This window comes from Cynocephalus volans, chromosome 8, assembly GCF_027409185.1.
Source record: "Cynocephalus volans isolate mCynVol1 chromosome 8, mCynVol1.pri, whole genome shotgun sequence".
Taxonomy (NCBI): Eukaryota; Metazoa; Chordata; class Mammalia; order Dermoptera; family Cynocephalidae; genus Cynocephalus; species Cynocephalus volans.
In genome coordinates this window covers 64,357,185-64,384,812 of record NC_084467.1, presented here as the reverse complement: position 1 = coordinate 64,384,812, position 27,628 = coordinate 64,357,185, and the positions used below count along the sequence as shown (strand labels likewise).

At 34.3% G+C, this 27,628-nt stretch overlaps 1 protein-coding gene across 1 annotated transcript in view; it reads right to left on the bottom strand.

The window, feature by feature from the left end:
- Nucleotides 1–27,628, bottom strand: part of TNNI3K (TNNI3 interacting kinase) — a 291,813-nt gene that overhangs the window by 257,610 nt on the left and 6,575 nt on the right. The window contains exons 3-4 of the mRNA XM_063104384.1: nucleotides 21,848–21,933; nucleotides 20,631–20,728 (exon numbers count right to left, since the gene is read on the bottom strand). Coding sequence (XP_062960454.1) covers nucleotides 20,631–20,728; nucleotides 21,848–21,933 — 184 coding nt within the window. The remainder of the gene's footprint in view (nucleotides 1–20,630; nucleotides 20,729–21,847; nucleotides 21,934–27,628) is intronic.

The window sequence follows — 27,628 nt, the reverse complement described above, 5'->3', positions numbered from 1 at the left end:
GTGTTTGGAGCTCAGTATAGCCCTCAATGGAAACTGCTAGATATGACAATGATTTGATTCCATCATCTAGCTCCTCTTTCTTCTTTCTCTTTATTTCCTCCTCATCACTTCACTTCCTCTGCTTCACTAGTTAGCCATTGAAAAAAAAGAAATAAACCATGGAAAATGGTACCGTACTGGAAGTTAGGAAATGTCTACTAATTTCTCTGTGGATAGGCAGCCAGAGACTGAGAATTCCTCTTCCAGAGAAAACAATTCACAGAAATTAACTCTAACTTCACCAAAAACCTTTAATTCTGAGTGGTGAGGGCTAAAAACATGAGTAGGATCTGAGCCTTAAATCATTCATCCTCTCTTCAAGTGTCTATATTTTCTCCTTATTTGGTCAACATTTGTGGAATTTAAGAGAAAGTATGTTATGATTCCTTCACAGTAGGCAAATGGTGAGGTCAAAAATTAAAAATAATAAATTGTTCTTTTAGAAAGACTGATACAACAATCACAATAATTCATTGAAGTTTCAAAAGTAGAGAACAGAACTTTTTACCAGAGATGAAAAAGGGAGAAGGGGAGAGGGGGTTAAGGGGAAATTGGTAAAGGGCCACAAAAAAAATCATTATATTGTGTAATAATAAAATTTTAAATAAATAAATAATTATTTCATACATTGGTCTGATTTTTCAAGTTTGACCTCTGATTGATCTAAATACTCTTTTACTGAATGCTATCAAAATGGAATTTTATCTTACCAAGCTATGCTAAAGAGAATACAGGTTGAGCATTCCTAATTTAAAAATCCAAAATTCTAAATGTTCCAAAACTCTAAAATTTTTTAGGTCTCAACTATTTCAGATAAGTGTTACTCAATCAATAAAGTGTATAGTAATCTTGTAAAGTGGAGACTGAAAGCCTGCCTTTGTCATTGCTGCTGTTTAACAGTTGATACAGATATTCTCGTAATGCTACTGTGCTGATTAGTTACTCTGACCATGTTATTTTTTTCACTGTATTAATGAAATGTCATATTATTTTACTGCTAAGTACTTACGTGTGAATAAATGTAAGAAATATATCATAAGAAAATGATTGTTTATTAGTAGCATATACATTCAGAGTCAGAAATGACAGTGATGTCAAACAACTACAAATTGTCCCCATGGGTCAACTTTGCTTTCTGATGGCTTAATGTATGTGAACTTTGTTTCTTGCACAGAATTATTAAAAATATTGCATAAAATTACCTTCAGCTATCATTATAAGGTATATAGGAAACATAAATGAATTTCATGTTTAGACTTGGGTCCCATCCCCAAGATATAATTATATGTATGTAAATATTCCAAAATCCAAAAAAATTCAAAAGCCAAAACACTTGTTATCCCAAGCATTTTGGATAAGGGATACTCAACCTGTAATAACAAAACAATAATTGCTAATTGTAAATTGCTGACTATGAGCCAAGTCCCATGCAAAATGTTTTACCTACATCCTCTCATTTCAGCTTCACAACATACCTATGAGAAAAACATATTACCTCTATTTTATAGCCGATAACATATAAGTTCAAAGAATATAAAGTCCTTGTCGAATTTTTTATAGTTTGTAAGCGTTGAAGCTAGATCCATAGATCCAAATTCAGGTCTGCTGGACTCCACAATCAGTGCTTCACTTCTGACTTTCCATAGTGATTTTGCTCATCTTTCTTTGGTTCCAGTCTCAAGGCAAAACTTGAGAAGATATACTTTTGTTGTATTTAACTGACAAGGTCCAAATATTTTCCCTACTCTATAGGCATATTTTGTCCTAATGAAACAATTTTAAAAGTCAGCAATATGACACACAGCTCCTGAAAAGGATTTTCATATAAAATGCAAACATTAGGCAAATTCTGAATATTATAAAACTGATCTCATTTATTGCTGTCACTTTACAATATATAAGAAGTATCTAATGGCAATTTTTTAAAAAGAAAGGCTCTTAAGACTTGCATAAGGAATAGTCTTCTGGGGAATTGGCAGGTTTTCTTTATGCATTCTCTAGACAAATTTACAGCATTATTATTCAGTGGGACACACAGAAGCATTCTAAACTGTGGGATAAATAAGCTCTCTGTAATGCATCCATGTGTACAGTGATATTTTTAAACAGAAAAAAAATCCATGTGTGGAAGAGTGAGGCTTAGACAAAAAGCAGTTTATACATATCCTTGAAAAAATAGGATGTGAGCTAAAATAGATCCCCAAATTTATGTAAATAGATGAAAACATCTTGTAATGGTTGCAACTTTAACTTTGTTTTATCCATAAAACTCTAAAACAGCATCTAATATCCTGCCTGTTGTTAGCTCTATGATTGCTACTATGGATAAAGCCAAGATAACTAATCACTATATCAGAGAGCTCAGATCCTCTACCGCCATATTACATAATTTAAAAAAAAAAAGTTTATTAACAAAACTTTTGTCAATTTTATTTCAAAATAAAAGCTAAGCTGGGAATTTTCATTGTCTAAAATTTTACCTTTTTCTGATTATGGAAATAATATATAATAATATATTTTCTGCTGGTTTTAAATCATGGCAAGCATTACTTATATTTTTCCCATTGAGATGTGAGATCTATGTTCCTCCCTTTGAATCTGGGTGGATTGTCACCAGTAGAGAATAGCAGAGTGAACTGTTTCCTCCAAGGCTAGGACATAGACGATCACATAGATTCCTTTTTTGTTTGCTGGAAAACTTCCTCTTAGAGCCTTGAGTTGTCATGTAAATCTGACTAACTTGAGGCAGCCATGCTGTATGGAAGCTCAGGCCACAGAAAGAGGGTATACATCACACAAAGCCTCTCCAATAAACTGACCTAGCTCAACCCAGCTTTAGAATTATTCCAGCTTAGGCCCCAGCATGTGAAGCCTCCAGAGGAGTCCAAACCCCCAGCTGATGGAATAACCCCCAGTCATTCACGTGTTCTCTCAGCTGAGGCTCTAAACATTGTGGAGCAGAATCAAGTCATCCACACTGCATCATGTCTGAATTTTTGAACTGGGAATCCATGAGAATAACAAAATGGTTATTATAGTAGAGGACTACAGGCCAGCCTATGGCTCACTCGGGAGAGTGTGGTGCTGATATTAGAGGACTAAGTTTGGGGTAGTTTATTATGCCTCAGTACATAACTGGACATCTCATAGTACTAAATGTAGAAAATAAAGAAAAGGAATAACTCATTCAATAACCTGTAGTACTACCATGTAATTACTATTATCATTTATGTGTGTTTTTTTCCCTTAGCATTCTTTTTCCTATACATTCATGCAACTAGATACAGCATAGCCTAGCACAGCAAAGCAAACCGTGTTTGCATACTGATAGCCACTTCCTATATTTGGGGCATGTTTTTTAACCTCTTTAGCTGTGGGGTTTTTTTCTGTAAAATGAAGATAATAACAGTACCAATCTTGGGGTTGTTGTGAAAATTAAATCAAATAATACATTTAGCACAATGCTTGACACAATTTTTATTATCATTTATTATGTACACTATTGATCTCAGACTACATGTAGAGTTAGGTAATCTCCCTTTTTCATTTATTATAAAATCAAGAGCATTTCCCTATGTGTAGCAGATGTAGAGATGTGTCACTCTTCAAGCAGGGTGTGGCAGGGGAGTGGTTAGCCAATAGTCTTCTCAGCCAGCTCTTTCAGGATCCACTGCAGCATTAGAGGTGTGGTCACTGCCTTCTCAGGGTGGCCCCAGTCAATAACGAAACAAGGTGGTGGTAAAAGGGCCTAGTCAATTCCACTCAGTGCGGCACTCCTCTAATAAGCAAATTTTGTTCTGGAGCTCCCATTGGGCTGGCAGAAATTTTAGCAGATCTGCATTGTGGTCTGATAGCTCCCCCTGATCAATCCTGCTTCCTTCCTTTGCCTTTTACAGGTGTCACTTCCAAATAAATCTCCTGCATTCCTAAATCCTTCTCAGAGTCTGCTTTTCAGAGAACCCACTGGCATTCCATACCATAACATGTGTTTTTTTAATGTAAATTTAAATTGAGGCTGAACAGGGATTTGAACTTAGGTCTTCTGACTTTGAATAATATTCTTTTCTTAACACATCATGTTATCCTTCTTCCTCTCCCAGTTACCCCTCTATTAATTCTCTATGATTTGCCTATCATGTGCAAACCCTTACCATGTACTCCTCACCTATTTAAAAACAAGAGATCTGATACCTGCTGTTCCTACCTTATAGGCTTGTAACAAGGATCAAATGACATAATGTATGTGCAAATGTTTGTAAGCTCAGGATCCTCACAGGTAGGTTTTTATGTGCATATTAAACGTATCACTCCCAAGATTGACCTAACTCTATGAAAGTATTCACATTATGTCTCAGTCCATTTTGCCCCGAGAGATGTCTAATCATGAAATATCTCAATTTCTTCATCTGTAAGATTTCAGAGTTGAGCTACATTATTTTCTGTAATATTCTACAAGAATATTACAAGAGCTGAACTTGGTTTGGAAATAAGACTGAGTTTCTGAAAGTGAAAATGGAGATATATAAATAAATATTTTAATAATATGTTTCTCTAAGCATTTTTTCTTTGTCAATCCAATTTACCCGGAAATTGTAATAGTCTGTTTGTTTTTGTAAGGAAAAAAGTAAAAAAGTACCTTCAAAGAATATTATGATTTCTTCTAGGACAATGGACTATGCAGGGCTTCAGTATGAAATGTGCTTAGTTCTATGTATTAAAATTTAATAGACTAGAGCTGCCTCATGTGTCATAGACGTCCCCAGTGAAAGGATCCATTAATCAGTATTAAAAATAACTGCTCACTAAGGTCCACACCTATATGACTCTTGTTGAAATAATTCTGAATTTATTTTCACAAAAGATATCCATTATTAAGGATCTTAATGTGAAGGGAATACCTAACTTTGCTTAACATTTTGAAAATATAAGAGGAAATAAAAGGAATATACTCTTAGAAGAAGGAATATACTCTTGGATTAAGAACCTGTACTCTTTCTAGGATAATGCCTCCAAATTTGCTTTTGATCTATTTTTTTTTTTTTCCCTCACCTCTGCCAACATTTCTTCTCCTATTTTCCAGTTTTTCATAACCATTTTCTCCCTTTGGGCTGCTTGCAATTGGCTTTTGAATATACTTAAATCTTCTCATTCAATAACATAGTGATGATTTAACACGGGGAGGCTAATTGTAATTTCTGGGGGTTTGGGGAGAATGCAAATATAGTCATCCTTTGGTATTCACAGGGGATTGGTTCTAGGACCCCCATGAATACCAAAATCTGTGGATGCTCAAGTCTGTTATATAAAATATTATACTATTTGCATACAACCTACACACAACCTCCCATATATTTTAAATATCTATAGATTTTTTTATAGTATCCAATACAAAGTAAATGCTATGAAAACAGTTGTTATACTGGATTTTTTTTGTGTTATCTTTATTGTTCTTTTTTACAGGTTTTTTTCCTTAATCACTAATCATCAGAGAAATGCAAATCAAAATCACGATGAGATTTCATCTCACCCCAGTTACATTGGCCAATATTAAAAAGAGAGAAAACAACAAATGCTATCAAGGACGCAAAGAAAGGGGAACTCATACACTGCTGGTGGAAATGTAAATTAGTACAGCCATTATGGAAAACAGTATGAATATTTCCCAGAAAACTACAGATAGAGCTACAATAAGATACAGCAATTCCACTACTGAGTATATAAGGAAAAGGAAATCAACAACTTGAAGAGATACCTGCACTCCCATGTTTATTGCAGCTCTATTTACAATAGCCAAGACTTGGAGCCAACCTAATGTCCATCAGTGGACGACTGGATAAAGAAAATGTGGATATATATGCAATGGAATAGTACTCAGCCATAAGAAAGAATGAAATCTGCCATTTGCAACAACAGGGATAAGTTTGGAGAAAATTATGTTGAGTGGAGGAAGCCAGGCACAGAAAGAGAAATACCAGTGTTCTCACTCATATGTGGAAGCTAAAAAAGTTGATCTAAGAGAAGCGGAGAGTAGGATAGTGTTTACTAAAGACTTGTAAGGGGAGTGAGGATGGGAGATGGGGAGAGGGTAGTCAATAGAAAATTGTGGAGAGACAGGAAGAATAAGATCTAGTGTTCTGTAGCAATATAGGGAGACTACAGTCAACAACAAATTACTGTGTAACTTCAAGCAGCTAATAGTGAGGATTTTGAATGTTTCCAACACAAAGAGGTGACAAATGTTGAAGTGATGAATATTCTAAATACTCTGATATGATCATTGCACATTGTATAAATGTGCCCAATTATTATACTCCATAAATATACACAATTATCATGGATCAATTAAGTAAAAATAAATTAAAAAGAAAAGAAACAGGGAGTAGAATAGTGGTTACTTGAGGCAGGAAAGGGAAGGGAGGGAGGGAAAATGGGGAGAAGTTGGTAAACAGGTACGAGGTTGCAAAGTTAAAGTTAGATAGGAAGAAAAAGTTCTGGTGCTCTAGAGTGACTATAGCTAATAATATTGTATTGTATATTTCAAGGTAGCCAGAAAAGAGGATCTTGAATGTTATAACCACAAAGAAATGATAAATCTTTAGGTGATAGATATGTTAACTATGCTGACTGGATCATTGTACAATTCATGCACGTATTTAAACAACAAACTATACCCCATAAAAATATACAATGAAAAACATAAAATAAATACATTTTAAAAATACAAATGAAAAAATGAAAAAAAAAAATAGTTTAAAAAACCCATTTAAATAGCCTTTGAATTTGTATGTTTATCCAAAGTGGCAAGAGTTTAAAAAGATTGAACAATGCTATTGCAGCAATTTTCCTGTGATCCTCCCACTCCTTAAGATACTGCTTAATTGGTGGCCTTTTGGAGGAGCAATCAATATTCATGTTCCTAACTCCATTTATTTCTACTCATTTTTATATCTTCTACCCCTACAAATTCACTAAAATATCCCTTAAAGTAATACCTAACAATTTCCTAATTTACATTCTAATGGTCAAAATGGAATACTATCTTGTCCAATGTCAAACTGAATTCTACCTCCCTTAAAATAATTTTCTTCTTCCTATTTACAGAATTATAACTTTATTCATTCAAATATGTAACGCATATTTATTAACGTATAATACCAGGAATTCTTCAATGTGCTCAGGATAAGATGATAAGCAATTTAGATCTGATCTCTGCCTTGATGGTGCTCATAATTACTATCAAAGAATACAAGCAGTTCACAAGGGGAACAGATATATATGTCTTATCCTTTACAGGATTTATAACTAAAAATTTGAATTAACGGTCAACATTTAAATATCAAGAAACTTCATGTAATTCATATATAACTCACAATTCTCTGAAATTTCGGGCAATACTGGGACTATATTTCTATGCAAAAATGATTAACTGAAGCTGAACAGTGACTGCTTCTTTAATATGAGGCATAAGTTCTCTAACTTGCCAGCCTCCACCACTTCCTCATGTACCTCAAAAACATTGAGTCTGGGGCTGGCCCGTGGCTCACTTGGGAGAGTGTGGTGCTGATAACATCAAGTCCATGGGTTCCAATCCCTACATAGAGATGGCCCCTTAGTTCACTTGGGAAAGCAAGGGGCTGAAAAAACCAAGTGAAGTGTTAAGATCCCCTTACTGGTCATCTTTTTGAAAAAAAAACAACAAAAAATCCATTGAGTTTGAGTGTTAGTCCCTGTTGGGCCTTAAAAGCTAATGCCACCTTAAGTGACATTACAAGTGGCGCCATTATGGGCCCACAAGGGCGTATTTACATGGCAGCCTAAGATGGCACCAGGAGAAAGTAGGGTGGGAGTGTCTGCGGGAACCTTGCCTTAGCCCTTATTGGCCAAATATGGCACTTCCGTGCTCATGAACACTGCGTGATTGCAATAGCTAGGCATTGAGACAGGATGCATGCTTTTGTAACCTTTAAGCTGATTGGAGGATGTAAAAACCTCCCTTCCCCATTTGCCTTTAAAAGCAAGTGCTTGTGTGATAATAAACGGAACTGCTCGACAGAATCCCCGCTGCATCTGAGTGTCCTTTAACAGGCTGGTTGGGGCCGGCGGCTGTGCTCACCTCTCTTCACGGCTCTCTTCCCCCATCTCCTTCCAACAGGGACCGGAGGGAAAGAGGAATCTGGGCAATTCGCTTGCTCACCAAAAGGGACACCAAGGGAAAGACTGGTAACGAGGCTAGGGCTGTTTGGGTCGGCCGGCGCCTGTGCCATATTATCTAACACCTTCATTTATTCATGTTACCTGCCTCATTTCTGAAGACACATGAGATTGTGACCCCTAATCTAGAGGAAGATATAGAGATGTAACCAGGTAATAAAACACAGTAGCATACAATGTATGATAAGATAAACATTGGGTGCGAAGAAAGTACACTGGAGGGACACCTAACCCAAACTTGGGAGGGGTCAATGAAGGTTCTTCAGGATATAATGCTGTCTAATGTAAGAGCTGAAGGATAAATCAACATCTTCAATTAGCATCCTGTTACCATTTTACTGAGAACATGTTAATTTAGAAAGAGATTATAAAATATTTGGTTACTAAGAAGAAACGTGAGTGTAAAATATCCATGTTAACGATTGTTCTAATTTGTGGGTATAAATGTTTTCTAGTTACTTAAAATGAGGACCTTGTATGATTGTACTTCAAATGGTTCTTGGAAAAACAGAATTAAAAGAAAATATGAATCTTTCCATGAACTTTTTGAAGTACCCTCATATTAAACAGTGCTTAAAAGTCACCACTAACTGGAGAATTTACTTAAGTATGCAAAAAGTGAACTTTAAAAAAATTTTTTTTCTTCAAAGATTTTGTTAGTATTATCTTGACAAATTTCCATTTGGGGAAAATGCAGTTTTTAATCAGGAAACTTTACTTGTTCAAATAAAAAGGTAACTTGGATTTAAATAATCAATTTAAGTTAATTAACCTTTTAGTTATTCTCTAAATCAGTGGTTCTCAACTGGAAATGATTTTACCTCCAAAGAACAAGGTCTGAATACATCTTTGGTTGCTACAACTGGGGATGGGGGAAGTGGTTACTGTCATCTAGAAAACAGAGGCCAGGGATACTGCTAACCATTCTACAATGCACAGGACAGTGTCCCACAACACAGAATTATCTAATCCAAAATGTCAGTAGTACCAAGGCTGAAGAACCTTGGTCTAAATAGAGCAGTTAGAGACTATGAAACACTTGCTTTGGTTCCTCGATTTTATGATAATTGAAAAAAATCTTAACTTTGCAATCAAATACATGTGCTAATGTGAAAATTAGAAAAAAGAATACAACAGCTCTCAGGCTATGAATCGCCACTAATAAAAATCACAGTTTTCTGATAGGAATGGCTGTGTAGCAAAAAAACCCTACATCTAGAGAGCCAGGCGGATACAGGTTTGAATCAGATGTTTTTCCCCTTCCATGCCCTTCCCTTTGTAATAAATATATAAAATGACTTCTTGTAGATGATTGGAATAAGATCTTGCAAGAAATCTATAAGAAGAAATAAATAAAAATTACCATTTAATATCTGCTTTTATTATGTAAAATGCTAAAGAAAAAGTGGACAATCAAAATGGTACTTTTCATTCACTAAAAAAATTTCATTAAGTGACTTCTCTGTGTATTGAATTAGAGATATGTATGGGGTTAAATTAGATGTTCTAATAGAAATTGTTTATTAGCATTCTCATTTAAGACCTTCCAAACTATATTAGAAGTCTCATTTTTCCCCCCAAAGTCTTGTATGTCTCATTTGAGGAGTACAATTTAGATACCATCTAAAAAAGTGCTCCATAGTGGGATATAAATATGACAGAAATCTTGTAAGATAATTCATTAGGGTACAAGAAAAAAATACTAGAAATTATATTTATTCATATATAAGAGTAATAAGTTAAGTTTTACTAATATATAACATGTAAATTTACACTGGTGGTCTCAGTTCATGTATAAGTTAGACATGTGCCACATATAGTATGCAATTATAATAAATAAATACTTGGAATTCTGGAATTCTAAATGGAGAAGAGCTGAGAGCCACCTCTCTCTCTCTTTTTCTTTTTTAGCTTTTAGTACAGAAAGACGTGTTATAACTCATGTGAGCCAAATTAAGTGTATTTATACTTTTTAATATCTAATTGGAAAAACTGAACAGACCAATAACAAGCAACAAGATTGAAGCAGTAATCAGAAATCTTCTAAAAAAGAAAAGCCCAGGACCAGATGGCTTTACTGCTGAAGTCTACCAAACCTTTAATGAGGAATTAATACCAGCTCTTTACAAACTATTCCAAAAATTGAAACAGAAACTATTCTCCCAAACTCATTCTATGAAGCCAGCATCACCCTGATACCAAAGCCAGACAGAGATAAAATGAAAATAGAAAACTACAGGTTGAAATCCTTGATGAATTTACATGCTAAAATCCTCAACAAAATACTAGCAAACAAAATACAGCAACATATCAAAAAGATTATGCATCATGATCAAGTGGGATTCGTCCCAGGAATTCAAGGATGGCTCAACATACACAAGTCAATAAATATGACACACCATATCAACAAAGTCAAGAACAAAAACCATATGATCACCTCAATAGATGCAGAAAAAGCATTTGACAAAATTTAACAGTCCTTCATGATAAAGACTCTCAACAAATTAGGTATAGAGGGATGGTATCTCAACATAATAAAAGCCATATACAATAAACCCACTGCCAATATCATCCTGAATAAGGAAAAGTGGAAAGCTTTCCCCTTAATATCAGGAACAAGATAAGGATGCTCGTTCTCTCCAATTCTTTTTAACATAGTATTGAAAGTACTTGTCAGAGGAATTAAACAAGAGAATGAAATAAAAGGCATCCAAACAGGTAAAGAGGGATTCAAATTGTCCCTGTTCACATATGACATGATTCTATATACAGAAAACCCAAGAGACTCTACCAAAATACTCTAAGAGCTGATAAATGAATTCAGTAAGGTTGCAGGATACAAAATCAACATACAAAAATCAGTAGCATTTTTATATACCAACAACAAACTAGAAGAAAAATAGATCAAGAAAGCAAGCCCATTTACAATAGTCTCCAAAAAATAAAATACCTAGGAATAAATCTAACCAAAGAGGTGAAAAATTTCTACAATGAGAACTACAAATCACTTCAGAAAAAAAATAAAGAAGACACTAGGAGATGGAAAGACATTCCTTGTTCATGAATTGGAAGAATCAATATAATAAAAAAAGTCCATACCATCCAAAGCCATCTACAGATTCAATGCGATTCCCATCAAAATACCAATGGCATTCTTCACAGAAATAGAAAAAAGCAATCCTAAAATTCATATGGAACAACAAAAAACCCCAAATAGCCAAAGTAATACTGAGCAAAAAAATAAACCTGGAGGCATTACACTTCCTGACTTCAAACTATATTACAAATATGTAGTAACATAAACAGCATATTGGCATAAAAACAGACATGTGGACCAGTGGAACAGAATAGAGAACTCAGAAATCAACCCACATATTTACAGCCAACTGATCTTTGACAAAGGCACCAAGAACATACATTGGGGAAAAGACTGACTCTTCAATAAATGGTGCTGGGAAAATTGGATATGCATTTGTAGAAGAATGATATTTGATCTGTACCTTTCATCATATACCAAAATCAACTCAAAATGGATTAGAGAACTAAATATAAGGCCTGAAACTTTAAAACTCCTAGAAGAAAATGTAGGGGAAATGCTCCAGGATTTAGGACTGGGCAATGACTTTATGAATAACACCCCAAAAGCACCGGCAACAGAAGAAAAAATAAACAAATGGTATTATATCAAACTAAAAAACTTCTGCACAGCAAAGGAAACAATCAATAGAGTGAAAATACATCCTATAGAATGGGAGAAAATATTTGCAAAATATGCATCTGACAAGGGATTAACATCCAGAATGCACAAAGAGCTCAGACAACTTTACAGCAAAACACCAAATAATCTAATTAATAAATGGACAAAGGAGCTGAATAGACATTTCTCAAAGGAAGACATACAAATGGCAACAGGTATATGAAAAAAAATGCTCAACATCACTAATCATCAGAGAAATGCAAATCAAAACCACTTTGAGTTACCACCCCACCCCAATCAGGCTGGCTACTATAAAAAATACAGAGAATAACAAATGCTGGTGAGGATGTGGAGAGAGAAGAACCCTCCTGCACTGTTGGTGAGAATGTAAATTAGTACAGCCATTATGAAGAACAGTATGGAGGTTCCTTAAATAACTACAGTTAGACCTTCCATATGATCCAGCAATCCTGCTCCTGGGGATATATCAAGAGGACTGGAAGACATCAGGTTGAAGGGATACCTGCACTCCCATGTTTATTGCAGCTCTCTTTATGATAGGCGATGGAAACAATCTATATGTACATCAATGGATGACTGAATAAGGAAACCGTGTTATGTATACACAATGGAATACTACTCAGCCATACAAACAAATGTCATTCTACCATTTGCAACAACATGGATGAACCTGGAGAAAATTATCCTAAGTGAAACAACCCAGGTACAGAAAGAGAAATACTGCATGTTCTCACTCATAGCTGGGAACTGAATCCATCAATAAGCAAATGAACAATAAAGAGAGACAGAGAGAAAGAAAGAAACAACAATCACACTAATACATTGAACTTCTAGAAAACTAGAAGTGGAAAAAGGGAGGGGAGGGGAAGAGGGAGGGGGCTAATGAGGAATTGGTCAATGGACACAAAGAGTGATTGCGTATAGCAATGACGAATAAGCTAAGTATACTGACCTAACCACCACACATTCCATACAATTATTGAAAATCAACATTGTACCCCACATGTATGTATAGTAAATAATAATAATAGTAATAATAATAATAATAAAATTTTAATTGAGTCAACCTTTATAAAATTGGCTTGTATCTATAAAGCATTCCTGTGAAGAAAACGCATATTACATACTTACTAACTTAAGATGCAGCAAAGAATATGAGAGGTGGAACTTTTCTTTCTACTAATCTGAGCACTTGTAAGCCAAATTTCCTACCTAATTATACCTGAAATACACTTGTCAAAATATTGTGGTATTATCAAAAAAGATATTTGAGATATGGATATATAATCATAAACTTTAACACTGATTGTCCTCCAAAGAGTATATTTGGTCATCAGCTATTAATTGATGATTTCTGTTCATGTATATAATTTATAAACAAACATATGCATTAAGGGTGTTAATTTTAAAGGGTAAATGATACAAAGTGCTTGGAGTCCATTGATTTTAGTATAGACTCCACTTTGATATTGTTAGGATTACTTACTCTTAACTCTTTAGACTGTAATAATCCAAAAAGCATGGTCTATTCCTTTTTGATTTTTTGTGTAAAATGGTTGACATATTAGTCTCCAATAAGTGTTTGTTGAAATTAAAGTTCAACAATAATAATAGTTTTCATTAATTATTTACTATGTGCTAGGTATTTTGCTAAGTACAGCATACATTTTGCCCTTTTTAAAATGCTAAATCACACAACAAAGCAGATAATTCTATTTGCTTTTTCTCAAAAATAAGAATATTGAGGGGCAGAGGGAAATATAAATTTGCTTAAAGATGCACAGAACTGAGATATGAACACAAGTAGTCTAGCTTCGAAGCTGACAGTCTTCCTTAAACTATGTAACATCAATAAATATCAAGGATGCTTTGTGCTAATTACTTTCCAAAAAACTATTTATCAAGGTTCTATATACTGAGGAATCAAAGAAAAAGACAGCTCAATACCCAAATTTCACAGACCAACATGAGAAATATGCAAATAAACAATTATAAGTGTGTCAATAAAAGATAATGCAAACTTGTAACTGAAATCCAAAAGAGAGTGCAATAAAATCTGCCTGGGTGTTCAAGAAGGCTCAATTTATCTTGGTTTTAAATAAGTAATAATTTTGTATTGAGAAAAGAAATTTAAAAAAATTAAGCAGAAGAAATTACAACAAAAAGGAATGTGGAAGTGCTTGGCTTCAAGAATGAAGTAATCTAGAATAGTGCTCTTCGAACTTTAGCCTGCAAATATATCAGCTGGGATTAAAAAAAAAAGTATGTTCTGGTCATGTACAATCTGGTTACTTTTATGTGTCAACTAGCCTGGACTAAGGGAAGCTGGAATAGTTGTTAAAACATTATTTCTGGGTGTGTCTGTAAGGGTGTTTCTGGAAGAGATTAGCATTTGCATTGATAGACTGAGTAAAAAAGATTGCCCTCACCTATTAGGGTGGGCATCATGCAATCTGCTGAGGACCTAAATAGAACAAATTGGTAGGTGGATGGATGAATTTATTTCTACTTGAGCTGGGACACACATCTTCTGCCATCAGATACTGGTGCTTCTGGTTCTTGGGCCTTGGAACTCAGACTGGGATTTATATCATGGGATCCCCTGGTTCTCAAGTCTTTGGACTCGGACTGAATCTCACCCCCAGCTTTCCTGGTTCTCCAGCTTATGAAGGATCATGGGACTTCTCAGCTTTATAATTATATGAGCCACTTCCTACAACTAATATGTCTTGAAAGATAGATAGATAGATAGATAGATGGATAGATAAATAGATGGATGGATAGATGGATAGATAGATGCTATTGGTTACATTTCTTTGTAAAACCCTGAATAGTACACTGGTTTAATAGGGATGTGATAAGGAGCAAGAGTCTGAATTTCTAAATATTACAGTTGAAGTGGATGCTGATGATCTTCTCATCACAATTTGAGTTGCAAGACTCGAACAGTGATCCTCAATATGTAGTCTTAGACTGCTTGCATCAAAACTGCTATGTTGCTTGTTAAAAATTTAGATTCTCAGCCTATCCTAGACATATCAAATTATATTGGTAGGAGAGGTGGATTAGATTAGGTGGAGAGGAAAATACCCATTTTAAACATGTAGTTACCATACAATCCTCATATGCATTAAATTGAAAACCATTAGTGTTTAGGACAGCAGAGACTGTGGGAAAAGAGTTTGGAAGTAATTCCAGTAAAATTATAAATTAAGGGATTTTGAATCTAATTAGGAGTTTAGACTTTATCATATAGGCAATGGGTGACAATAGAAAATTTTAAACAGAGCACTGTCATCATAAATTTGTGTCTTACACAGATCATTTGGGAAGCGATGTAAAAATAGACGAAAGCATGGCAGGACAACTTGTACGGGCTCTCCCTAGTGGCAAGCAAAATCTATAAAATGGACCAAAATAAACAACTGTTCTCAGGCACTGAAGAACATGAACAAAGAGCTATGAGGTTTGGGAGAAGGGAAAGACACAAAGTGGGCCCCACAATATCCCACGATTGCCCTGGATTTCTGCCTGAAATACTTTTCTGCCAAAGAGCTTAAGATAAAAGGCCATTCTCACTGAGTTTAGAGTGGAGATCAGAGTTCCGACATTATGAAATAGCAGTAATTTGTGAGCAAGGTAACTGAGAAGAAGCAGCGGCACAGAGAAAGAATGCAGAAATCTGTATGGAGATTCACTGTGGGTCTTTCAGCTGGGCTGCATAGGCACAGAGAGAGACTTTGCAAGAACTAGAAGAGATGATGTTGTCACTGGCTCAAAGGAGAAGGGCAGAGATCAAGGAGGTCATGCAGTACTGGGAGATTTTGGAATTCCATCCAGCCAGAATGGAGAGACTTCACTGAGTAGCTCGGGCATTCAGGTTAGATAGCACAAAGCCATGACTTAGGAGTAAGGAACATGTCCAGGAGATCACATCCTAAAATAAGATCACATCCTAAAATAAGAGATATGACAAGGGGCTAAATTCAAAACTGAAAGACTCACTTTAACAAAAAATCAAACCAAGGCTTACTAGATCAAATGTATCCATCAAAAATGTAACTGTTCACCAAAAAACAAACCAAAACAAATCAACATAAAAAAACCTCAGCACCCATTAAAGGAAAATGACATGATATGATAAAGATTTCCTGTAATGCATAATACATAATGTCTGGCATGTAATAAAAATTAACAGATATATGAAGAAACAAGAAAATGTGACCTGTAATCAAGACAAAAAGCATTCTACAGAAACTAACACTGAGCTAATTCACCTGTTGAAAACAGCAAGATAAAGCATTTAAAGTAGTCACTAATAATAGGTTCAAAAACATGGAAAAATGAAAAAACAGATATGTCATTATAGCAGAGAAATTAAAATTATATCTTAAAATTAAATAAAAATCCCAAATTTGAAAAGTAAACATCTAAAATGAATAATTCACTGGTGTGTTAGCATTAGATGGGAGAAAGCAGAGCAGTGGTCTGTGAACTTGAATTCACATATAAGAAATAATCAAATTTGGAAAACAGAGAGAAATAAAATAGAAGAAAATAAACATACCTGGTGACATGTAGAAGATTATGAAATAATATAACATATATGTTTGAGAAAATAATGATCAAAATTTTTTAATTTGATGAAAACATAAACATAGATTTAAGAAGCTCAATGAAACCCAAAAAACATTATAGAGAAAGCCATAGATGGGATTATTATAACCAAACAGCTGAAAAGCAAAGATATTTTCTCTTCTATTATTTTGTTTAAAAGACATGAGGGTTTAACACAAAAATTCTAACAATATATTAGGTTTTTTTTATTATGTATAGATGTAATGTATATGGCAGCAATAGCATAAAAGATGAAGATAAAATGGAACTATACTATTGGAATGTTCTTACATTTTAAGTTAAGTAGACCAATATTAACAGGCAATGGGTTATGATATACTGAGGATCTGAATTGTAATGACTAGAGCCATCAGGTAAAAACTAACACATAAAAATGTTTGCTCTTGAAATAACACTAAGGAAATGAAATGGCAAACCATGGACTGGGAGAAATTTTTGCAAAATGTACATTCAACCAATGAACCTGTACCCAGAATATATAAAGACACCTTATCATTCAAGGAAACAACAAACCAAATTAAAATATGGGAAAAAGATTTGAACAGACACTACACCAAAAAAGAATTTGGTGCCTAATAAATTAGCACATGAAAACCTATTCAACCTCCGTAGTCATTAGGGAAATGCCAATTAAAATTATAATGAAATACTAAAATACATTCAATAGAATGGCTAAAATTTAAAAAGACTGACCATACCAAGTGTTGGCAAGGAGGTGAAACAACTGGAACTCTTACTATTGCTGATGGGAAGGTAAAAAATATATAGCTAGTTTGGTAAACAATTTAATGGCTTCTTATAAAATTAAACATGCACATATAATGTGGGTGGCAATTCTACTCCTAGGTATTCCCTAGGAGAAATAAAAACATATGTCCATTCAAAGATTTGTATGTGAATGTTTCTAACAGTTTTATGCATAACTGTCAAAATCCGGAAACAAACCATATGACCATCAACAGATCCATGGTTAAACAACTTGTGGTATATCTATGTAAGGCAATACAACTTTTCAAATAAAGAAATTAACTACTGGGCATACAACCACATGGGTGAATCTCAATAGCACTATAAGTGCAAGAAACCATATATAAAAGAAAAAACACTGGATGGGATACATTTATATAAAATTCGAGAAAAGTGAAAACTAGTGATAAAAAACACATTATTTTTCCAGAGGCCAGGTTGGATGGAGGAGGGGATCGACTGCAGAAGGGTGTAAGAGAAGTTTTGTATATGATAGAAATGTCCACTACCATGATTGTGATGACAGTTACATAATTATATACATTTTCAGAAGTTATCAATTATACACTTAAAATTGTGAATTTTATTGTGTATGTATTCATATTATATCTTGATAAACCTAAACCCTGTAAAAATATCAACCAACCAACTAAAACGAAACAAGAAGCAAGAGGGTTAGCCCTCCACATTGCATTACAAAACTAAACATCTGCTTCATTCTTTTTAATGAAAACAGAGATGATGCGTTGGTAAAAAATTCCCAGTCATGAGGCAGGCTCAGAATGACAGGGGGTATGATGGAAAGAGCAATTGATGTGCCTGACAAAAAGATGTGAGAGTTACACTATTCATTTAGTGAGTTTTATGAACAAAATAAAGTTTAATTGAAATATTTTTTAAAAACTCAAAGACATGTATAAATAACAGCTCTGAATGCATCAAAATATTTAGATCAAGAAAAGAAAAGACAGGCTGAGAAACTCCTCCAGATAAAAGGAAATTAGAGAAATGAGAAAACAAAAACTGCATCATTATGGATTGAATCCTAGACCAGAAAATATAAGCTCTAGATGACACAATTGGGACAACTGATTAAATTTGAATTTGGACTGTAGATTATAGCATGGTATCAATGTTAAATTTTCTGATTTTATAATTGCATTGGAGTTATGTAAGTGAATTTTCTTGTTCTTAGGAAATAAAGACTGAAGTATTTCTAGTGGCAACAAGGCATGTTTTGTCCAATTTACTTTTAAATGGTTCAAAAAAATAAAAGAATAATGGAAATGGGACAAAATATAAACAATTAGTGAATCTGGATAAAATGAATACAGGAGTTTCTTATAATGTAAATTTTTTGTTTGAAATAACATCAAATTAAAAATATGTTGGGAAAGGGAACAGGAGTTCAAAATAAATTAGATATTTATTGCAGTAGTTCAGTCAAGGGATAATTAGAACTACATTTAATGCACTCGTAGTGTGAATGACTACTTTATATTGTTCTTGTGTTTATAGTGGAATGGTAACTTTAATTTGTTTTTTGCCTTTGTTAAAGAATAAGCAGAGTAATCATGCATTCTATTATGGCCTTTTAAGAATTTTGCCTACACTGTTTCATAAGAACCTAAATTCACTTAAACTTGCTATGTAAAACTTACAGTCTATGTACCCTTCTGTAAAATATGTATATAAAAAAGAAATAGAGCAAAGGGAACTCTAAAAATGGAAATTTAGTTTTGATAAACAGAGGTGGAAGAAATATATTCTCTAAAGATTGTAGTACTAAATCATTCAGAACCCATTTGTGCACTGGTGTCATGCTAAATCTTAGCAAAATGAACTAATACAGAAAGAATCTCTCAGACAGTCAGATTCAGAATTCATGGTTTCACACATTGCCTTGGCTATCCATCACTGGCTTCCTATTCCTTGGGGTTCTTCTACTTTCACCTCCTGACTTTCAGCAGAAAATCCAGCATCAAATGCTGCTTTCTATACCGTGAACTCAGCCTTCATTAGGGTTTAGAGGGATAGCTAGCAGGTATTAAAGACAATTTAGCATTTAACTGAGGCTTTCTCCCAGAGGAATCAAAAGAATTGACTAGGCATTGACTGGGCATGAAAAGAAATAAGCTTTAGAGTATATGCACTATGAATCATTGGAATATGTAAATTTGAAACATGAGAAAATATGGCCGTATTTCCCTACAATGATAAACTCTCTAGAGAGCTGATAAACCTCTAGAAGTTGGGAGAGAGATGTAGTGCGGAGGGTTCCTAATACAAGCAAATAGCTGTCCGCCCCTCCCACACCTGCAAAACGAAACAAATAAAATCCTGTCACAGACTCACATAAAATTGAGAAAAAACAAAATATGTAATATAACGAAGGGAGTTATGAGCCAGCTGTACTTGATTCTAATCACCAGTTTAATATTAACTAGATATCTAACTTTAATCTTTAATTTCCTTTTTGTAAAATAAACTCTAAAATGCATCTCACAAAGTTATTTTAATGGTTAAAGAAATAATGTATACTAAATTTAGCATGATAGCTCATAATAAGTACAAAGTAAGTGGAAACATTACTGTGATTAGAGAATGAATGAGTTACATTATATAATTTATGTTACATGAATTTATATTTATGATAATCTCAAGGATCAATCCCAACACCAAGTATCTCAGTTGCCCAATCCACTTTTATATTTATTCTATTAGGTACTGAGATTAGGTTGGAACCAAGGCCTAAGGTAAGGAAAAGAATAACTGAAACAGACATAGAAAAAAAGAGAAAGAAACTTAAGGGAGCTCCAGAAATATTTTTTAAAGGAAAACTTGTAGAAAAGGAATGCAGCTTCAATGTGCTTCTTTTCATCTTCAAATACAACCTCATTTCTCTCTTCACAGTGGCAACTTGGTGTCCTAGTGAGGATCTCTGGTGAGGGAACTGCTCCTAAATCCTGGCTAACTACCGGCTAACCATGTAACTGTGGGGATAACAATCATATTCACTCGCAAGGTTCCTGTGAGCATTAGATGAATTAAACATGGAAAGCATTAAAAAGATTATGTGTCTGGTATATAGAAGATACCTGCTCAATAAAGGGAAAGAAGACTATCCAATAATATAATGCTTCTGGTTACTCTCAAAGTTTCCATGATTACTAATTTGCCAAAAAAAAAAAAAAAAAAAAAAAAAGTATACAGATACGTGTAGCACCATCCTTGGTTCTAATACAGTATTTATGGGAATGGAATAAAAATGTGGTACCTTGTAAACTGCCAAGTGCAAGGCTGTAAATCCATTTCTTGTCAGTCGAGACGGGCGGAGCCCCTTTAACATAAGGGTTCTAATATGTGACTTGTTGCCTTAGAGAGAAAAATGAAAAAAGGCTAAATCATTGTGAGGGTGGACTAAGGGACTTTAAAATCTCTCTTTCACTTAATTTTAAATGCCATATTGATGTATGAAAATGTCAGGCTGCTGTTCTGCAGGCTGTTTGTAAAAGTTTCTATTAATTGGCAGCATTACTTAATAGTGAACATTTCTATTATACTTATAAAACTTTGCATCAATGAGGTATATTTTGATGCATTTGTCTTATATTTTTTCATTTAGTGCTCTCATCATCATATGGTTTTAAAACATAAAAACAAAATAATTCATCTTAATAAACTATTAGTAAAAAAAGCTTAGATAAAAATCTAGTTGTAGTTCTAGGATTCCTCAGAACATCATTAACAGGACAGCTTATTTAAATCAGAAATATGGAGGATGTGACAACGGTTGGTTGGGAGACATGTTTAAATTTGGGAGAATGATATGTTAAGTAGAGACTGTTTAGCAAGTGGGGGATCTTTAAGGGATATGATTAGAGTTGATATTTGTACATACTGTTCTGTTAAAAAAGCTAAATTCAATTAATTTAGTTTGGATTAACAAAATACTGATTAAGTATTTATTTGTTGATTTAATAAATTTATTGAGTGGTTACTACAAGTATATGTCAGGCACCATTCTAGGTGCTTGGAATACATTAATGAACGAAGCAAAATATGAGCCAGATTAAACACTTATTCTTCACTTTGATCAATCTTCACTCTTAGGTTTTATCTTTGTCATTTATTACTTTCCACATTTTCTTACTGCATATTGTGGACATGATGATGGAATGCTTTAAGTACTTCTGAATTTAACCTAATCCCTGACTATCATGACCACTATTGAAAAGTGCTCTTTGACTTCCAAGCAAACTAAATGACTTCGTTTAGGGTAGAAACACAAAGAAACTTAAATTCAAAGCTATATCAATTGGAATATCTGCCTGGTAGTTACTGCTTCACCTGAACGTTATCAGGGTGGAGGGGACAAAGTAAAAGAGAAAACTGAGTATAAATACAATTCTCTTGTAGACTATCAAGCAGCTCAAATCACTGACCATATATACATATAACCAATTTAAAAACTATCAAGTTATAAGTACTCACCTCCACAAATGCAACATAAATGAAGTAGAGACAGCCCATTTTCAGTGCGATAATTTAAATTGACTTTATTGAAGGCTTCATCAGAGCTGAAAAGATATTTTGCAGATGATCACAAAATTCATCTTTTAGTATACTATTTTTCATTTGAAAATTATAAAAGGGAATCCTGTAGTTATAAATTCAGAAATATATTTTTTCTAGGACTCTTTTGCACCTAGAGAATTTTGAATCCTCTATTTGTAGAATTAAAATTAAACAAAAATAATATTAAAAGCTTGATATCAAGTTTAAGTGAAAAACTCCAATGCACAGTTCTGTGTTCTATGTATAATTTAAACTTCACAGGGCAAACTGATAAAAAAAAATGATGTGTAATGGAAGCATACACATCTGCAAATAAACTTATTTCTCTCACACTCAAAATTTCACAACACATCTATGAAAAAATTCAGAAAAGTCTCTCCAAAAGGAAAGAAAAAAAAAAAAAAGGAGCATTTGATAAGAGATTGAAGAAAGGAATGTAATCCCAATGTAGTACAACTTTTGCCTGAAGCAAAGTTTTTTTATACTATGACTGGGTCAGATTTCACAGATAAAGAAGGTCTACACTCTGATAGGGTACTGTGATCCAGTCCCAGGGGAGAAGAGGAGTGATTCTATTAATGAAATCCTTGCCTTTGTCTGAACAAAGATCATTGCCCCAGGAGGGCCCTAGAGAGCCTTTCAAAAGGAAAGTAAAGCTAAAATTCTCGACTGCTTGAGGTCCTTGGTACTCCCAGGACATTTTTCAGCAGGAATGAGATCATATCCTTGGCCTCTCAGGTCAAATTCAAGCTGCCTCCTGCCTATTTAAATCTCCCGCAGCTTTAGAGAGATAGTATAGTCTTTGACGAGTGAGCCAAAGACTCATATCATTTGTTAAGTACTTATACTTGAAAGGTACTATAAATTCAGAACATTATCATCAGGGCACCCAGTTAAGAACATCAAAAGCTATTGGAATTTTAAAATACAAAAGGAAAAGGTGCTATTCTCTAGGGCGCTGCTAAAAATAGAAAGCCTCTAAATCTAGAAACATTGAAAGACCTCAGTGAAATGCTTTAATTAGCAATAGCAAGCCCAATGGTCTGTTTTCATAGACATGAGATATTCCAGAACATTTTCACACTTCTAACCTTCTTGCTTTCCATGTTCAACCTCCCAGAGGCCTAGTCAATAGAAATGCTTACTCATATTGAGAAACACACCTCAAATTGCTTTGAAATGCCTTACGTAGAAATACACTAAACTCTAACATTTATTAATGTTGATAATACAGCAGGGAGTCTAGGATTTCATGAAAGATAGTTGATTTAACTCATTCCTATTAGTACTTTTCTCTAACTCAAAGAACGATGCAAACAAAATTATTTCTGATAAAAATGCTGCTGTTTTAAATATCTACTTAAAATGAGCCTGTTTGTAAATGGTATAGCTATTTTATGGTGTGTGCAATAACTTCACATAATGTTTCTTTGAAATGTGTGGTCTTTGCAGGAGGTTTCTAAACCCTCAAAGCCAATTGTATCGTAAATGTCTTGGAAGAAATTAAACTAGATGGTGCTAAACAAAAGTGTACGCAGGTGTCCACATTTGGAAACGTGTTCACAGATCACAGAGGTATTCTCTGTGGTTATGACTTCAAATAGTACAGGGATTGTGCAGAGGTGAACTCTGCTTTTCAAGCTAGATAGATTGGATTTTTCTCTTAAAGTTTGTAGGAAATCAGAGTCCATAAAGAAGAAAGGAAAGAAAGCTGTGACTGGCAACTGAGGATGTTGAGGGACAATGATTCAGAAGATCTGAGCTACTTTGGCTTTTCTTCCTTGGTCCTTCTATTATCCAGCAAATGAAATACAGGATAAGGTCACAAGACAGAAAACAAAGTGTTGGTTAGGGGAGGAGAGAGAGGTCTTCTGTTAAGGTAGAACAGCTACCTAACCTGCGGCCTAAGAGCGAAACAGGATATGCTTCCTCTTAAGCTAACTGTAATGAACTTAATGGCAAATACTGAAAGAAGAAAAATCTGTGGAGCTCCTCTGTAGCGAGAAACTACTGAGAAGACTAGCTTTTCAGTATCTCCAGTATTATATAGCAATACCTGTCATGTTTTGATGTTTTAAAAGTGGAAAAAATCATCCTTAAAAGCTTGATCCTTGTAGTTACACTAGGATTCAAATCCTATCCTGATTCTGCTTTTTAAGTAGTTTTTTTCTTTTTTCCAATTTGGGCAAGTTAGTTAACCTCTCCAAGTCTCAATTTCTTTAATTTTGAAGTGAGTAAAATAATATATGACATCATGTTGTTGTGATGAATACATGAGGTTAAGCGCTAATTACATTTCCTGGCACATAATACATGATTTTTTTTAAAAAAAGGTTATTGTATTGTTATTGCTATTGTTAACTTCACTGTCAGTGTACAATTTCTCTTTGAAGAATAAATCTTGGGAGAATTTTAGCACAATTTTCAAACCAAGTTTGACTTTCTTCGAACTTTCACATTTAACAATGTGTAAAATTTCCTGAATTTCACAGTCAGTTCTATAGATACAAGTATTCTACGCTCACAGTGACTCTCAGTCAGGCTCCTAGAAAATGTCTGACCTTGTTTTCACATGTTTTTAAAAGAGCCACCAAGTTCATTCTTGTGATAACTAGAACGTGTCAGTGATTCAGGAGCAACTATTAGAATCACAGTGCTGTAATACAAGTCTAGTGGCATCTTTACAGTGTAAAACTTTTCAACACTGGAGATATTCGAAGAACAAAAAATTCCAAAGGAGAAAAAAATAGTTGAGATGAAAATCATTTTATTTGAGAAGGTAGACTCAAATTGCTTTTTTATTCCAATGATCTAAACTTGATGATCCATTCGATAAGTCTGGCACAATACCTACTGAACACCTACTATGTGCTCCGCATCTGCTCTTAATGCTCACTTCAGGTTGTTTTCAACAGTTTTCATGATATAAACTACTTATTAATTCCTGGATTCTTTGAAATATACATGTTAGATAGAGTCCTGTGACTGACTATAGCAATACTTATTAGTCCTGATCTCTAATGCCCCAAAGAGCTTTGCAAAAAAGTAAACACTGAATAAAAAGAAAATACAAGACAGAAAATACAAGATGCCAGAGGCACTCCTTTAGTTAAAAAAGAAAAGAATAGCATTGAATGACTGTTCATTGTTAACATAAACAAAATTGAAAGCATGATTAGATTAGTGACTTTTTAGTCAACACTTATTCCTTAGCTCACTGAATCTTTTACTCTACTTGACCATCCACAAGTGAATACATATAGAGTCCTGAAGAGTTCCTTGCTTGTTGAGTTGTGAGATGCTGTGTTGCTTTTGTTCTCCTCTTGAATTCTATCCTTCTTGAACTCATGCGGTTTCTGTTAATGTCAGCAAAATGAATCAACAGAGAATAGACTCCTGCAATATTTGGCAGTCGAGTATGATTTTAACAGTACAATTTTTAGCTTAACTTTGATAACTGGAATGTAAATTTTTTAATGAGAGTTACTTTGGAAGCTACGTTTGAATCCTAATTCTCACTTCCTATTAACTTCTAGTCAAATGTTTCTGTTTTGATACATGCAATTAAAATATTCAGGATTTTAAAGCAATCATTCCTAGGAGAAAAATTTCATTTTCTCTTCTTTTGCCTCTTTTAAAATAACTGTGCATGTTAAATTCACTGCCTTTTGAGCTTCACTTATGTGTTCCAATACCCTAATCTCAATTTATTTTTTTAATTTCCCCTTGCATTTTTCATTACCTACCATGCCATACTGTAACTTAACATAGCCTAATGAGTTCATAGTGCTTGCTGGGGCATGAATGAAATTCCTAATTAAAATGAAGTCACTATTATGAATATATTTCTAATAGTAAATGCTGTCCTTAATCAATAAAAATGGTAGTTCTGTACCCAAAGGTTACTTTCTTTCTTGTAACATAATGAATTCTTTTCTTAGCCTTTACCTTTTACCCAGAAAAGTATGCAGTTTTGTGATCCAAATAAACTTCTTTCTCATGACCTCATCTTTTCAAGAAGATATCTGATATGACCACAAGTGGGAACTTATTAAAATGTAACATCTGAACAGTTGGCCAAAAAATAATACATTGCTCTCCAGAATATTCAGAAAAGTAGATACATTTCTAAAATTAATTCATTGGCTGAAATTTAGGGAAAAGCCAAGAAGGTAGAAAGAATACAAGGATTTATTATGGATAGTCTAGTTTTCCATGATTATTTAGGTTTCAAATGGCTGGTTGGAACTTCTTGTGTAGATCTTTGCAGATTTTTCCCACCAATCAATAGAATCAGAAAAATCATCAATAAGATGTTTCTTATATATATATATCCCCAAGAAATATTTGGAAACACATTTGTTCAATATTTCCCAGATCAAATTTACAACCTACCAATGTGAAGTATATTCATTTTTTTCATTCATACAATAAACAATTATTGAGATACAGTGACAGATAGAATAAGAATAGTAAATATTACAAAATTGGGATAATGGTGATTCCTATTCCATAGGGTTTTTGTGAGGTTTAACTGGGTTAGACCTTGTAAGACTATTATAAATATTAGCTGCTATAATAATTATTTTTAGTAAAGCATTGGTACTGATTATTTTCACTTTTTATTGTCTTGTTTTGCTTTTGCAGGGGCCAAGGAAAGATTTCCCCTTGAATGATCTGAAGGTTCTCTGAAAAATCAGATGACAAACACAGTTTGATAGGAAAAAAGGGGCATAACAAAGTTATTTGATCATAGTTTCACGTGACATGGGAGCTTTCAGAATGAAGACCCAAAGATATAGGGAAAACTGTCCATTTTTATGCTTAGGTTCTATGGAGCAGGGAGAGCCATGTAGAAATATGATTGTACAAAAAAAAGTATGATCTAATGCTAACAGACTGAGTGGGGAAACCCTGCAAGGCCTGTCTGTTCAGGCTCTTCTTGGCCTCTCCGTACAGCATTCCTTCCTCCAGGGTATGTGGCAGGACTCTTTCTGGAATGGGGGTCTATGATCTACTATCAGACAAGGTAGGTCAGAGAATTTCTTTATGGTCAACTCCAAGACAAAAAGGTGTGTGTGCAGGGTGGGGGGCGGCGGGATGGGGGGTGGGGTGGTGAGATTAGGGAATAATTTTTTCTTTATAGCTGGCTTTGGGGAGAGGAGTTCTAGTTTCTATGACTAGCCTTGAGGAAGAATGACTCTAGTCTCTATAGCTTGCCTCAGGGGAGAATGAGGCTGAGAGACAGGAGGGTGGGAGAAGGTCAGAGGAAAACTGCTTTGAAATGGCTTCTGATGCCTTCACTTTGGGGTGTCACTTTCTGAGTCCCAACACTTTTGAGATGAGGGATAGGGAAAGAGAAAGAGATGATGGAGGCAGTATGGGATGGGAGGGTAAAAGAGGGCAGAGAGAATGGGAGCAAGTAAGATAGCGAGAGAGAGAGAGAGAGAGAGAGAGAGAGAGAGAGATTGAAGTCAAATTGTTTCACAAGGTTTTTACAAGCAAGATATTCCTGTAAAATTATTATTCATAATGAGTTTTACTTGCGCAAACAAGAAAAGACCTAGAGAAGTAGATTGTCTTAAGACAATGTGAATTAATTATTTGCTTTCTTTTGGGGTTGAAGTCCTTTTGTTGTTGTTGATGCCTGTTTTTTGTTTTGTTCTGTTTTGTTGGTAATTGGCACAATACACTACT